We start from the raw sequence: 13,225 nt of genomic DNA on the forward strand, positions 1-13,225 counted from the left end.
GTACAAAGTCCGTACAGACAGCACCCCATAGTCAGGATCGAGCCCGGGTCTCCAGCGGTGTAAGGCAGTGCTGCGCCACCGTGCCGCCCGACATTGGTGTGCAAGCAGCCCACCCTGGAAAAATATCTCTCAGGAGAGAATGAAGGTTGAATGGAAGATGGATAATGGGGGAACTGCAGTGATGCTCTCACCGAGCTGCCTGCTGGTTCAGGCGCTCCTTCTCTTCAGACACCTCAGCATACAGCCTCCTCCGTTGTTGTTGGATAGCTTGCTCCTCCTGTTCAAGCTGCTTCTCATATCTGTAATGGTCACAAAGCGATGGTCAATTTCAAGACGTAATGCAAATATAGCAAAAGATATTTCTCCACAATATTGCAAATGCCTGCCGATTACACAGGCAAAAATAAGCCAATGAGTTGGACTGTAAAAGGCACATTTTCCGCATTGAAAGCACCTATTTCAGAAAAGAAAACAGCAGGGATACTCAAGAGTTAGGCACGGGGAACTGCAGATGCTGGAACCTTGCGTAGAACGCAAAGTGCTGGAGTGACTCGCGGGTCAGTCACCACCTTCCAGTCTGAAGAAGGGTCCCGACCCGAAACATCGCCCATCCATGTTCTCCAGAGATGCTGCCTGACCCGCTGAGTTACTCCAGCCCTTTGTGCCTGCTGTATTGTTAATTATATCCTTCCTCCACATTCACAGAATCAATTTGTAAATAGTCATGTCAGTACAACTGGAATAGGACACAGAGGTTCTTCCATAAAACTTTATTGTACTAGTCAATCAATTTCCACCGTGCCGCCCGACATTAATTAAAACTAAATGCATCAGCATAATTTGGCAGTTTATTTTAAGGAAACCTTTTGGTTTTAAGTGCAGATGGTCCCCAACTAACGATGCTTCGACGTGCGATATTTCGACTTTACAATGGTGCAAACGCTGGGCAACGGCAGGGACCCACAGCTCGCTTCCGGCCACGTGATCACGTGTACTAAATGTGTTTCGAAGTGCGATATTTTCAGTTTATCGGAACATAACCCCATTGTAAGTTGAGGAGCACCTGTAGTACTTTCAGTTCTCCCTCAGAATGTCAGGAGGGACCCAATACACAAATGTGTAGGAAGGAACTGCAGATGCTGGTTATACTGAAGATTGACCCAAAATGCTGGAGTGACTCGGGCACCATCTCTGGAGAAAAATAACTGTTGGCGTTTAGGGTGGGTACCCTTCTTCATACTGAAAGAAGACGTGTGGGTTGGGGGGAAATAAACTGGAGGCGAGAAAAGGCCAGTAAAATCAGGGCTGGCTTCCTGTCCCTCTTGTTCTCACACCTTTCCCAGCCAACAATGGGCCATGATGGGCTCCACCTCTCCTGAAGTCATCTGTTACTGGTCCCGATTTTTGAAATCCTTCTCTCATCTCCAGTTTATTCACCCCCCCCCCCCCCCCCCCCCTTCCCCACCCCCCTCCTCTACATTCAGTCTGAAGAAGGGTTCTGACCCAAAACGTCACCTAGCCTTTTTCTAGAGATGCTGCCTGACCCGTCGAATTACTCCAGCACATTGTGTCTATCTTTCCCACACACAACAGGCTGGTCAAATAACCTCTAAAATCAGGTGCAAATAATATTTAGGCCCAAATGTAAATTCGAGGTAAAATTTGATAAACCTCGGTAAAACTTGAAGTGCACTTTGAGGTAGTTCTTACAGACATAATCCTACTGTGACCATGGAACACTATGAGCTACCTCTTCCACCACCATAGATTGTTTGTTTTCCCATTGTGGGTTTTTTTCACTTATGTCTTTTTTTTTTGCAGTCGTCTTTTTACTGTCTGGCAGAATTTAATGTGTAACATGTATTAATCTGAGTCTATGTGCCTGTGGTGTGCTGCAAGTCATGTTTTTATTGTACCTGTGCCACATTGTACTTGTGTATATGACAATAAACGACTTGAATCTAGGGCTAACTTTCTCACTCCCAAATAAGGGACAAAAGGTGACGTCACCGCCCCGCGTGACCTCACCCAGCCAGCGGCCACGTGCTTCTGCTCCACCAATGGAGGCAGCCCGGCCAGGAGGCGGGTTGCTACGCAACCTCCATTGGGCAGCACCCGGGCCTACACTATCCGAGCCTACAGCGGCCCCGGGCCTACAGTTCCGGGCCTACAGTGCCCCCCGGGACAAATATACAGGATGCCCGGCTAATACGGGACAATTGGAAACCCTACATGAATCTTAAAATAAAAGATTACTGTCAGGAAATAATGCAGATGCAAAGTTATTCTACAGTGAAAGGAGAGACAATTATACAACTTTAAATTAAACAACAGTTATACAACCTATAATCTAACTTCTCTAACTTCAAATAGCCCTTGATTTCCCTCTCTCTCCATCCCCGCCTCTTCCCAGTTCTCCCACCAGTCTTACTGTCTCCGATTGCATTCTATCTCAGTCCCGTCCACTCCCGACATCAGTCTGAAGAAGGGTCTTGACCCGAAACGTCACCCATTCCTTCTCTCCAGAGATGCTGCCTGTCCCGCTGAGTTACTCCAGCATTTTGTGTCTACCTTCGATTTAAACCGGCATCTGCAGTTCTTTCCTAGAAAATTATACAATCATGGATTGTCTGTTTTCCAATTGTGTTTTTCATTAATTTTTTCTTGAATTTTTTTTGCGCAGTTTACTTTTCACTGTCTGGCACAATTTAATAAGTAAATTAGGTATCATTTATATATTTATCCGAGTTTATGCGCTTAAGGTGTTTATTGTACCTGAACCACATTGTTCATGTGCATATGACAAGAAATTAGACTTGAATTTTTGAATAAAAAATCACTGTCAGGGAATAATGCCGATGCAAAGTTATTCCGCGGTGTAGCCACGATTATCGGACTCGCGCGGCAAGCTGCGATAGAAATCGTATTTCCCCCAAACCTCTGTCTGGCATGGTCTCTCTCCCTCTGGCAAAGGTCTTCTTTCTCTTTGTCCAGCTGCTCCCTCAGTTCTTCCGTCTGCCGGATGTACCGCCGAGCCGCACGTTCGTCAGACTGCGCCAGTTCAGCCTCGTGCAACGCCTTGAGTTTTTTGATTTCCTGCTTGTGTTTAGCTATTAGCTTCTGAATCTCTGGCTCCAAGCCTGGAAGTCAAACAGTTACGTTATTAGAGTAGGAAGGGGCCTGGTTTACACCGAAGATAGACACAAAAAAGCTGGAGTAACTCAGCGGGGCAGGCAGCATTTCTGGAGAGAAGGAATAGGTGACGTTTGGGGTCGAGACCCTTCTTCAGACCTTTTCTCCTAGTTTCCCCTATCGCATGGCTTCCCTCTCCCCTGACTCTCAGCATTCTGATTTGTTCTGCACCTTTTCCCACCTCTAGTTTCCCCCTCCCCGACTCCCAGTCTGAAGAAGGGTTCCAACCCAAAACATCACCTATTCCTTTTCTCCAGAGAAGATGCCTGACCCGCTGAGTTACTCCAGCATTTTGTGTCTATCTTTGGTATAAAGTGGCACCTGCAGTTCCTTTTTATTGCATAGATCTTGCATATGTTTAAAGAAAAACAAAACCGATTTAGACAAAGTGCGGTTGTGTGGGGTATGAGTCACAGGTCGAGGAAGAACATATTTGCAATTTGGTGTTGGTTGTACAGCTGGGGATTGCTGACTAAGGAGCGGCAGGTAAATACACATATAAACAACAAAAGGGGGGATGACTATGCAGGGCAGGATATTGAGCAAGTGGAAGTGTGCAAAGGATACACAGAGGAGCAATCAGGTGGTGACAAAGGCATGGATGCTTGTGGTTAGGAGCAGATTGGGCTATTGCAGAGACAGGCAAAGTAAAGGTGTGTCAAATAGGCGAGGAAAGGCCGTGGATATCGAGTCACAAAGTGTAGGAACTGCAGATGCTGGTTCAAACCGAAGATAGACACAAAAAGCTGGAGTAACTCAGTGGGACAGGCAGCATCTCTGGAGAAAAGGAACGAGTGATGTTTCTGGTTGAGACCCTTCTTCAGACTGGGAAAAAAAAAGTTCCTTTGTTTTTCACGGGGTGGAAAACAGTAGTTTAACGTTTCTGTGAGTGTGAAGGTTTTATACTGAAGACGGGTCTCGACCCATTCTTTTTCTCCGCTGAGTTACTCCAGCTTTTTGTGTCTATCTTGAGTCAAAAAGCTCTGCTTGAGCTTTAAAAGGACACTAAGGTTCAGGTAGTGTAGGAAAATAACTGCAGATGCTGGTACAAATCGAAGGTATCACAAAATGCTGGAGTAACTCAGCAGGTCAGGCAGCATCTTGGAGAGAAGGAATGGGTAACTTTTCAGGTCGAGACCCTTCTTCAGACTGAACCTAAGGTCCAGGTTAATTGTTTAACCTAGCAGCTGCTTCTCCTACTCCACGGTTGGAAACTAAACCATATCAATATCAAGCTTCAAAATGGAAATAATCTGTCATTCAAAGAGATACGAAATGGCAGAGAAAGGCCTACTGGCTTTTATTATTTATGCTAGGCAAAGTATTTTATATGTGCAGCTGAACAAAAAGGTCTTGTGTTCATCACAGGGTAAGAAACAGGGTGTGTAACAACTCTGTGAAAGTGAGCAGTTCACTTACTTTCTTTCTTACAAATACAGACTAAGACAGCAAAAGTTTTTTACCTCTTTTTATTTATTTCTGGTGTCAGGGCATCGCTGGTTACTTTGCTCTATTTAGAATATAAAACTTTCGTGTTCACAGAAATGTTATACCACTGTTTCGCACCCTTTGATAAACATAGGAACTTTTTTTCTCAGCTACACAGATTGGACTTTCATGAAAACATTTGACCCAGTATTTATTGCCCATCTCCATTGCCCCCGAGGTGGGAATGATGAACAGTCCTTCTTGTGAGAGCGCTTCAAAGGAAATTCCAGAAATTCCAGTGACTAGAAGGACCGGAAATATTTCCAAGTCATGATGATGTGCAACTTGAGGGGGACCTAATGGTGATGGTACCTCAGCTGCACGGAGGCAGAGAGGAAAGCTCTTCAGCGGGTAGTCCATAGAGCTCAGAGGACCATCGGAACACAGCTACCAGCCTTGGAGGGCATCTACAACACACGATGCCTCAGAAAAGCCACCAGCATCCACAAAGACTCTTCACACCCCTGCAACAGTCTGTTCGAACTCCTTCCATCGGGCAGACGATACAAGGCCTTCTACGCCCGCACCTCCAGACTCAGGAACAGCTTCATCCCCAGGGCCATAGCTGCTATGAACCGGTCCTGCTGAGCCGGATGGTCACATCGCAGAGTGATCCGGCACAGATCTACTTGCACTTTATTCTGTTTTAAAACTGTTACAATTTGTTTCATTGGGTTGTTTAAATTAATACTGACTAGCTAATTAAATTATTGCATCGTATGGGAGGCGCATTCCCAATCTCGTTGTACCCCTGTACAATGACAATAAAGATATATTGTATTGTATTGTATCTCATCTGTCCGCTGCCCACACCCTTCTTGGAGGTACAGGTTGCAGGTTTGCTGCATGTGTGGGTTTGGTGCATTTTATACACATTGCATCCATTACATACATACTGTTACCATTGTACAAAGTTGGAGAAGGGAAGGCTGCTGAGGTTCCAATGAAACTGAGGTTCCAATGAAACTGGATGCGTTGTCCCAGACGGCATGTGTGTGTATGTACATACTTACGTACGCACGCACACACATATATATTTAAGGTAGACACAAAAGGCTGGAGTAACTCAACGGGACAGGCAGCATCTCTGGAGAGAAGGAATGGGTGACGTTTCGGGTCGAGACTCTTCTTCAGACATATTATATATATATATATATATACACACACATATATTTTTTAGTTTAGTTTAGAGATACAGCGCGGAAACAGGCCCTTCAGCCCACCGGGTCCGCACCGACCAGCGATCCCCGCACATTAACACAAGCCTACACTCACTAGCGACAATTTACACTTAAGCCAAGTATACATAACCTGGCCAATTAACCTACAAATTTGTACGTCTTTGGAGTGTGGAAAGAAACCGAAGATCTTTGTGTTTTGTTTATTATATTTTTTACATATTCTGTTGTGCTGCTGCAAGTAAGAATTTCATTGTTCTGTTTGGGACATAAGGCAATAAAATACCCTTAACTCTTCATGTTTGGACTTGTGCATATGGAAATGTAATAAAAACATTTAAAACCATTTCACTAAAAAGTACCTTAAGTTGGTAAATAAACATGAAGAAAAGTAACTCAATTATGAATTGAAAAGCACATTTCATTTCCTTCATGGCCGTTCTGTTGCCAAATGCTTATACGATTATGAAGATCAATGGAAGTTGATCTCACAGGTATTTACAAAATCCCTGATGAGGATCACAATTTTATATACTGGTACCTTTGACAGTGATTTCTTTAATTTTCTTTGTTTTCTCATCTATCCATTTCTCTCTGCGGATTTTTTCTGTCGCACTCATTAGTTCTTTTAACTTCTTGATTTCCTACAAACAAAGAGTTGTGGATGTTACAAGAAAACTGCTGTGTAGTCGGGCAATCTTATGAAAAGAACGTCTAACTCAGATTACAGGAATATTGAATTAGAGGAAACAAAACAATATGCGTCTTTACATATCTTTACATCTTTGAAATAGATTCATTAGAAACATAGAAAATAGGTGTGCGAGTAGGCCATTCGGCCCTTCAGGCCAGCACCACCATTCAATATAATCATGGCTGATCATCCAAAATCAGCACCCCGTTCTGGCTTTTCCCCCATATCCCTTGATTCCCTTAGCCCGAAGAAAATTCTGTGTCAGTGATTAATTTTTTTTAATCAACTTGAATGACACCAAAAAGGAGAAGAACACACTTTCTTATTCACTGTAGGGCGGCACCATGGAGAAGCGGTTAGTTGCTGCCTCACAGCACTTGCAGCGCCAGAGACCCGAGTTCGATCCCAACTACGGGTGCTGTCTATATGGAAATTGTACGTTCTCCCCGTGGGATTTCCCCGAGATCTTTGGTTTCTTCCCACACTCCAAAGACGTAGAGGTTTGTAGGTTAATTGGCTTGGGTACTTACTGTATACTTGGTTTAAGTGTAAATTGTCGCTAGTGTGTGTAGGCTTCTGTTAATGTGCGGGGATAGCACTCAGTGGGCCGAACGGCCTGTTTCCGCGCTGTATCTCTAAACTATCACTGGCCCATTAGATGAAATATAAGGAACAGAGGCAAACTATAACATTTAACACTGCACAAAAGGCAGCATTAGTACAGAATTATCATTGCAGTTACTCCAGTACTTTGTCTTTTTTTTGTTAACCAGTCTCTGTAATTCCATGGGTCCGCAAGACCATACGACATCGGAGCAGAATTAGGCCATTCGGCCCATCATGTCTGCTCCTCCATTTGATCATGACTGATCTATTTCCTCTCAATCTCTACATAATAAGGAATTAGTCTGAATGGTTTTCTTAAACTATGTGCTGCCAAACAGAAAATAAAAAATACTTATATTTTTGTAATTTTTCGTGTGTTAAATGAAGCCGTAAAAAAAGGGAAAATAAGAACAATGCTGTACGATATTTAAATTTGGAACTGAAGTGCAATCTCTGAGAGGGAGAACTATTTATTCAACAATAAAAATGTAAAAATGTAGAGGAAACAATTGGCAGTCAAATATTGGGTGCGACACCAAATTGTAAAATCACTGAAAGATAAGAGTACTTCAGGTAGACCACACAAAAAAATTTAAATTACTTACTAAAACAAATTATTGGGGCCAAGGTAATCACATAGCCAATGATAAGATTGTTACAGGGCAGATTAGCTTCAAGCGGAATTAAGCCTTCTCTATAAGGGACTATTAATTTGACAACTATTTTGTTATACGATTATGGAGATTTGCTTGGTTTTGCAGGTCAACGTTAAACAAAATATTAACAATATATATATATTCCTTTATTCGTCCCATACCGGGGAAATTTACAGTGTTACAGCAGCAAAGTGGATAGCAAGAGATCATTCATTATTATAAATAAAAGTAAGGACAAGGATAAGTTGGCATCAGTTTACTGTGTATTCCTTAACTGTTACTGTTGACTCGTCTGCTGGGAGCAGTGGTGGTTGTGCAGCAGTTAGAGTGCACCAGTTTTAATCAGCCACCCCATTTTCTTCACACTACAGCAGAATGCTAAAATCTTATTATTTACTGAGCATCTGTCACTGGGAAATGCTGGCGTCTTCAAGATGCTGCTATTAAAGACATTAGAACAGGGTACTTAGAAAAAGTTCAGGGTCTTCATGCACAGTCAGCAAAGTGAAATTGTTTGAGAATTCATTGATGTTTTTTGAAAAGGTAACATGTGCTGTGCATGAACTAAGCCTCCCAGAGCCAGAGACTTGGTTCAATGAGGATGCATCATAGCTTGGTTTGGTAACAGCTCCACCTGAGACCGGGAGAAATTGCAGCGAATTGTGGACGTAGCCCAGACCATCACACAAACCAACCATTTATACCTCACGCTGCCTCGGCAAGGCCAGCAGCATAATCAAGGACGAGTCGCACCCTGGCCACTCCCTCTTCTCCCCTCTCCCATCAGGCAAAAGGTATAGAAGTGTGAAAATGCACACCTCCAGATTCAGGTACAGTTTCTTCCCAGCTGTTATCAGGCAACCGAATCATCCTACCACAACCAGACAGCGGTGCTGAACTACTATCTACCTCTTTGATGACCCTCGGACTATCCTTGATTGGACTTTGCTGGCTTTACCTTGCACTAAACGTTATTCCCTTATGTATCTATACACTGTAAATGGATCGATTGTAATCATGTATTGTCTTTCTGCTGACTAGTTAGCAGGCAACAAAAGCTATTCACTGTACCTTGTACATATGACAATAAACTGAACTGAAACCTTGGGTGCTGTTGTGTGTGGAGTTTACACGTTCTTCCTGTGACCGTGTGGGTTTAGTTTTGAATACATTGTCTGGATAAACGATTGGCTGGCTAACAGGCCAGCACCTGTGGATCCAAAGAGATAGCCGCCATCTTGGGTCGAGACCCTGCAACAGGTCCGAGATGGTACGGGGGAAGGTAGCGGTAGAAAGAGGTAAGGAGGTAGGGGTGAGGTAGGGGCTGGCAGGTGATGGGTGGAGCCAGCAGAGGAGGGTGATGAAGGGCAGATGGGACCAGGTGGGAGAGGGCAGCATGGTGGTGCTGCAGTAGAGTTGCTGCCTCACAGCGCCAGAGACCTAGGTTTGATCCTGACAATGGATGCTGTCTGTGCGGAGTTTGGTCGTTCTCCCGGTGGCCGTGTGGGTTTTCTCCGGAACGCTCTAGTTATCTTTCAAAGTATTTCACAGAACTATTCCTTTCAATTAATATAATAGGAGAAAATGGACATTTTACTTCAGAAATAGGCGGCACGGTTGCGCATCCTGACCTCGGGCGCTGTCTGTACGGAGTTTGTACATTCTCCCCGTGACCGCGTGGGTTTTTCCCGGGTACTCTGGTTTCCTCCCACACTTCAGAGACATACAGATTTGTAGGTTAATTGGCTTGTGAATTGTCCTTAGTGTGTAGGATGTGGTCTCCTCCCATGTTACAAAGACGTGCAGGTTTGTAGGTTAATTGGCTTCTATAAATTGTCCCCTGTGTAGGATGTTGATAGTGGGAATATAGAGAACCTATGTGAATGGTTGATCGATGGTCGGTGTGGACTGGATGGGCTGAAGGGCCTGTTTCCACACTGTACCTCTAAACTGAACTAAAGGGGCAGACTCAGACAGTGGAGGGTGATAGGGTGAGACAGAAAAAAAAGAGATAAAAGGGCGGCAGATAGAGGCAGTTGGGGGAGGGAAGGGGAGATAGAGACGGAGGCTGGAAGGTGATGAATGAAACAAGGTGCTGCAGATGCAGAATGTGTTGCGTAAGGAAAGTGATGTGGAACCAGGTGAGGGAGGGGTGATGAGCAGACGGAACGAGGTGGAGGAGAGGATAAGGCAACCAGAAGGTGTAGATGTGGGTGAGAGGCAGATGGTATCAGGTGGGGAGGGGAATGAAACGTAATGATGGGGGTAGAGGGACTAGAGCATGTGCAGTCTCTTTCATCTCCATTTTACTCAAACCATCTGCTCATGGAACGCAGCACTAAATTGGGTGGTGGCTAAAACGCAATGCAGAGATCTGGGTTTGCCAAATCATTAAAGCAATTTAACAAATTTATAAAATGTGCTAACAAAGTACTGGACTTCATTTTTAGAAAAATAAAATTCAAAAGCTGAATACTTATGCTACAAGTACAGATCATTGTCTTGACTGTAAAGTAAAAAACGCAAATTCTAGTCTTCATATAATTTAATGAATGTAGAAGCACTGGAAAAAGTGCAAATAAACATTTAAAAGGATTATACTATAATTAAGATCTTGAAGGGTTCATTTGGATAGAGTAGATGTTACCACATGCAGGAAACTGCAAACTAAAGATCATGGTCACAAATAAATCCTAAAGGGAGTTCAATTTAGAGATACAGTGCGGCAACAGGCCCTTCGGCCCACCAAGTCCGTGCCGACCAGCAATCCCCGCACATTAACACTATCCCACAAACACTGGGGACAATTTACATTGATACCGAGCCTATTAACCAACAAAACCTGCACGTCTTTGGAGTGTGGGAGGAAATCGACGATCCGAGGAAACTCACGTAGGTTAGGGGGAGAACGTACCCGTCGTTAGGATGGAACCTGGGTATCCGGCGCTGTAAGGCAGCAACTCTACCGCCGCACCACCCTGCTCTTCTTTATTGTGGTTTAATGTGGAACCACAGGAAGCAATTGAGATGAAGCAGAGAAGAGAAACAAGTATAAGGGGGAAGGGAGACATAGAAAGATATGCTGACATGGTGTGGTGAGATAAGGCGGCAAGAGGTTTGCACAGAGTCTCAGTGCAACTGTTGCTCCCTGGGCCATATAACCCGTACTGTAAAGTCAACATGGTTTCATGCCGTCACAGCTTGAAATGCTCACCACATCATGCTGCTCTTGCACCTGTTGGATTTTCTTCATGTATTTCTGATCCACCTGCTTTAGGTCATTCACCACAGACTCACATTTTTCACTTAACACTTTCTTGTCATCTATCAGCTGTTGGGAATAAATGCACAACCAGTCAGAGAAATTGCCATCAAAGCAAAAAGGGCATTAAGCAACAAATAACTTTCTAGATTTAGCTCTCACGTACAATTGAAAGAGACCGTTAGCTTTCATTTTTACTTGGTTTGCGTTAAATACTTCAAAGCCTACCAGCTGAACTTCAAGGAGGGGCAAGGAACTGCAGATGCTGGAATCTTGAGCAAAAACACAAAAGTGCTAGAGGAATTTGGGTCAGGTAGCATCTGCGGAGGAAAAGGACAAACGACCTTTCGGGTTGGGACCCTTCCTCAGACATTGAAGAAGAGTCCTGACTTGAAACGTCGCCTGTTAATCCCCTTCACGGATGCTGCCTGACCCACTGCGTTCCTCTTGCAATTTGTGCTTAGCTGATCATCGTGCAACCTTGCAAGATGGAGCACATGGTATACAGCAGGGTAAACTATAACGCAACATCACCTCCTGAATTAATGGGAGTTCATTGGAGTTTAGAAGGATGAGAGGGGATCTTATTCACTGGAGTTCAGAAGGACGAGAGGGGATCTTATAGAAACATATAAAATTGTAAAAGGACTGGACAAGCTAGATGCAGGAAAAATGTCCCCAATGTTGGGCGAGTCCAGAACCGGGGGCCACAGTCTTAGAACAAAGGGGAGGCCATTTAAAACTGAGGTGAGAAAAAACTTTTTCACCCAGAGAGTTGTGAATTTGTGGAATTCGCTGCCACAGAGGGCAGTGGAAGCCAAATCACTAGATGGATTTAAGAGAGAGTTAGATAGAGCTCTAGGGGCTAGTGGAATCAAGGGATATGGGGAGAAGGCAGGCACGAGTTATTGATTGGGGACAATCTGATTGGGGACGATCAGCCATGATCACAATGAATGGCGGTGCTGGCTCGAAGGGCCGAATGGGCTCCTCCTGCACCTATTTTCTATGTTTCTATGTCCATGATGTTTCACATCCAATAGTGCCACATTTTGAAACAGGGAAAGAATGCTGCAATATTCTTTCAAGATCAATGGGAAATTTGATTTTACTCTGCCAAGGGATTTGGACTTATTGCTTCATACAGCAATTCGGATTTAAATACTGGCTTGCAAGATCATTTTTATTATTTTAGAGGGTAGTAATTCTATAGCTGTTAATTTTTTTCCTCTTATTAATCCGGCCTCCATTTTATGTTGTTATACTTTAGAGATACAGTGTGGATACAGGGCCCACCAAATTCCCGACAACCACCAATCACCACTATCCTACAGGCTCGGGACAATTTACAATAGCCAATTAACCAACAAACCCGCACGTCTTTGGAGTGTGGGAGGTAACCAGAGCACCCGGAGAAAACCCACGAGGTATTAGAGAGAATGTACAAACACTGTACAGACAGCACCTGTAGTCAGGAATGAACCGGGGTCTCTGGCGCTGTAAATCAGTGACACTGGACTCAGTGGGCCGAAGGGCCTGTTTCCACGTTGTATCTCCAATATAAACTAAATTGTATATGAAACTACAGCACAATCTTTAACCTATTAACATATTATTTATCACTGGCACCAGGTTATCTATCAATGGAAAATAACATTGGTTGCCAGATCATCAATGTTCTGTTTCGCCAACTCGACTTGTCCAACTCAGTGTGGAGAAGGATCTCAACCCGAAACGTCACTATTCCTTTTCTCCATACATGCTGTCTGACCCGCTGAGTTACTCCAGCTTTTTGTCATAGTGTGGAAACAGGCCCTTCGGCCCAACTTGCCCACACCGGCCAACATGTCCCAGCTACACTAGTCCCACCTCCCCACGCTTGGTCCATATCCCTCCGAACCTGTCCTATCCATGTGCCTGTCTAACAGTTTCTTAAATGTTGGGAGAGTCCATGCCTCAACTACCACCTCTGGCAGCTTGTTCCATACACCCACCACCCTTTGTGTGAAAAAGTTACCCCTCAGATTCCTATTAAATCTTTTTCCCTTCACCTTAAACCTATGTCCTCTGGTCCTCGATTCACCTACTCTGGGCAAGAGACTCTGTGCATAGAGTCATAGAGTCCTACAGCACAGAAAGAGGCCCTTCG

The 13,225-nt window shown here is 44.1% G+C and overlaps 1 protein-coding gene across 3 annotated transcripts in view; it reads right to left on the reverse strand.

The window, feature by feature from the left end:
• cep131 (centrosomal protein 131) overlaps positions 1-13,225 on the reverse strand; it is an 84,014-nt gene that overhangs the window by 17,695 nt on the left and 53,094 nt on the right. For all 3 annotated transcript variants that reach the window (XM_078401384.1, XM_078401385.1, XM_078401386.1), the window contains 4 exons: positions 11,029-11,145; positions 6,400-6,502; positions 2,939-3,140; positions 192-299 (listed from right to left, as the gene is read on the reverse strand). In XM_078401384.1, coding sequence (XP_078257510.1) covers positions 192-299; positions 2,939-3,140; positions 6,400-6,502; positions 11,029-11,145 — 530 coding nt within the window. The remainder of the gene's footprint in view (positions 1-191; positions 300-2,938; positions 3,141-6,399; positions 6,503-11,028; positions 11,146-13,225) is intronic.

The sequence above is a fragment of the Rhinoraja longicauda genome, chromosome 6 (assembly GCF_053455715.1).
Source record: "Rhinoraja longicauda isolate Sanriku21f chromosome 6, sRhiLon1.1, whole genome shotgun sequence".
In the NCBI taxonomy this organism is placed as follows: Eukaryota; Metazoa; Chordata; class Chondrichthyes; order Rajiformes; family Arhynchobatidae; genus Rhinoraja; species Rhinoraja longicauda.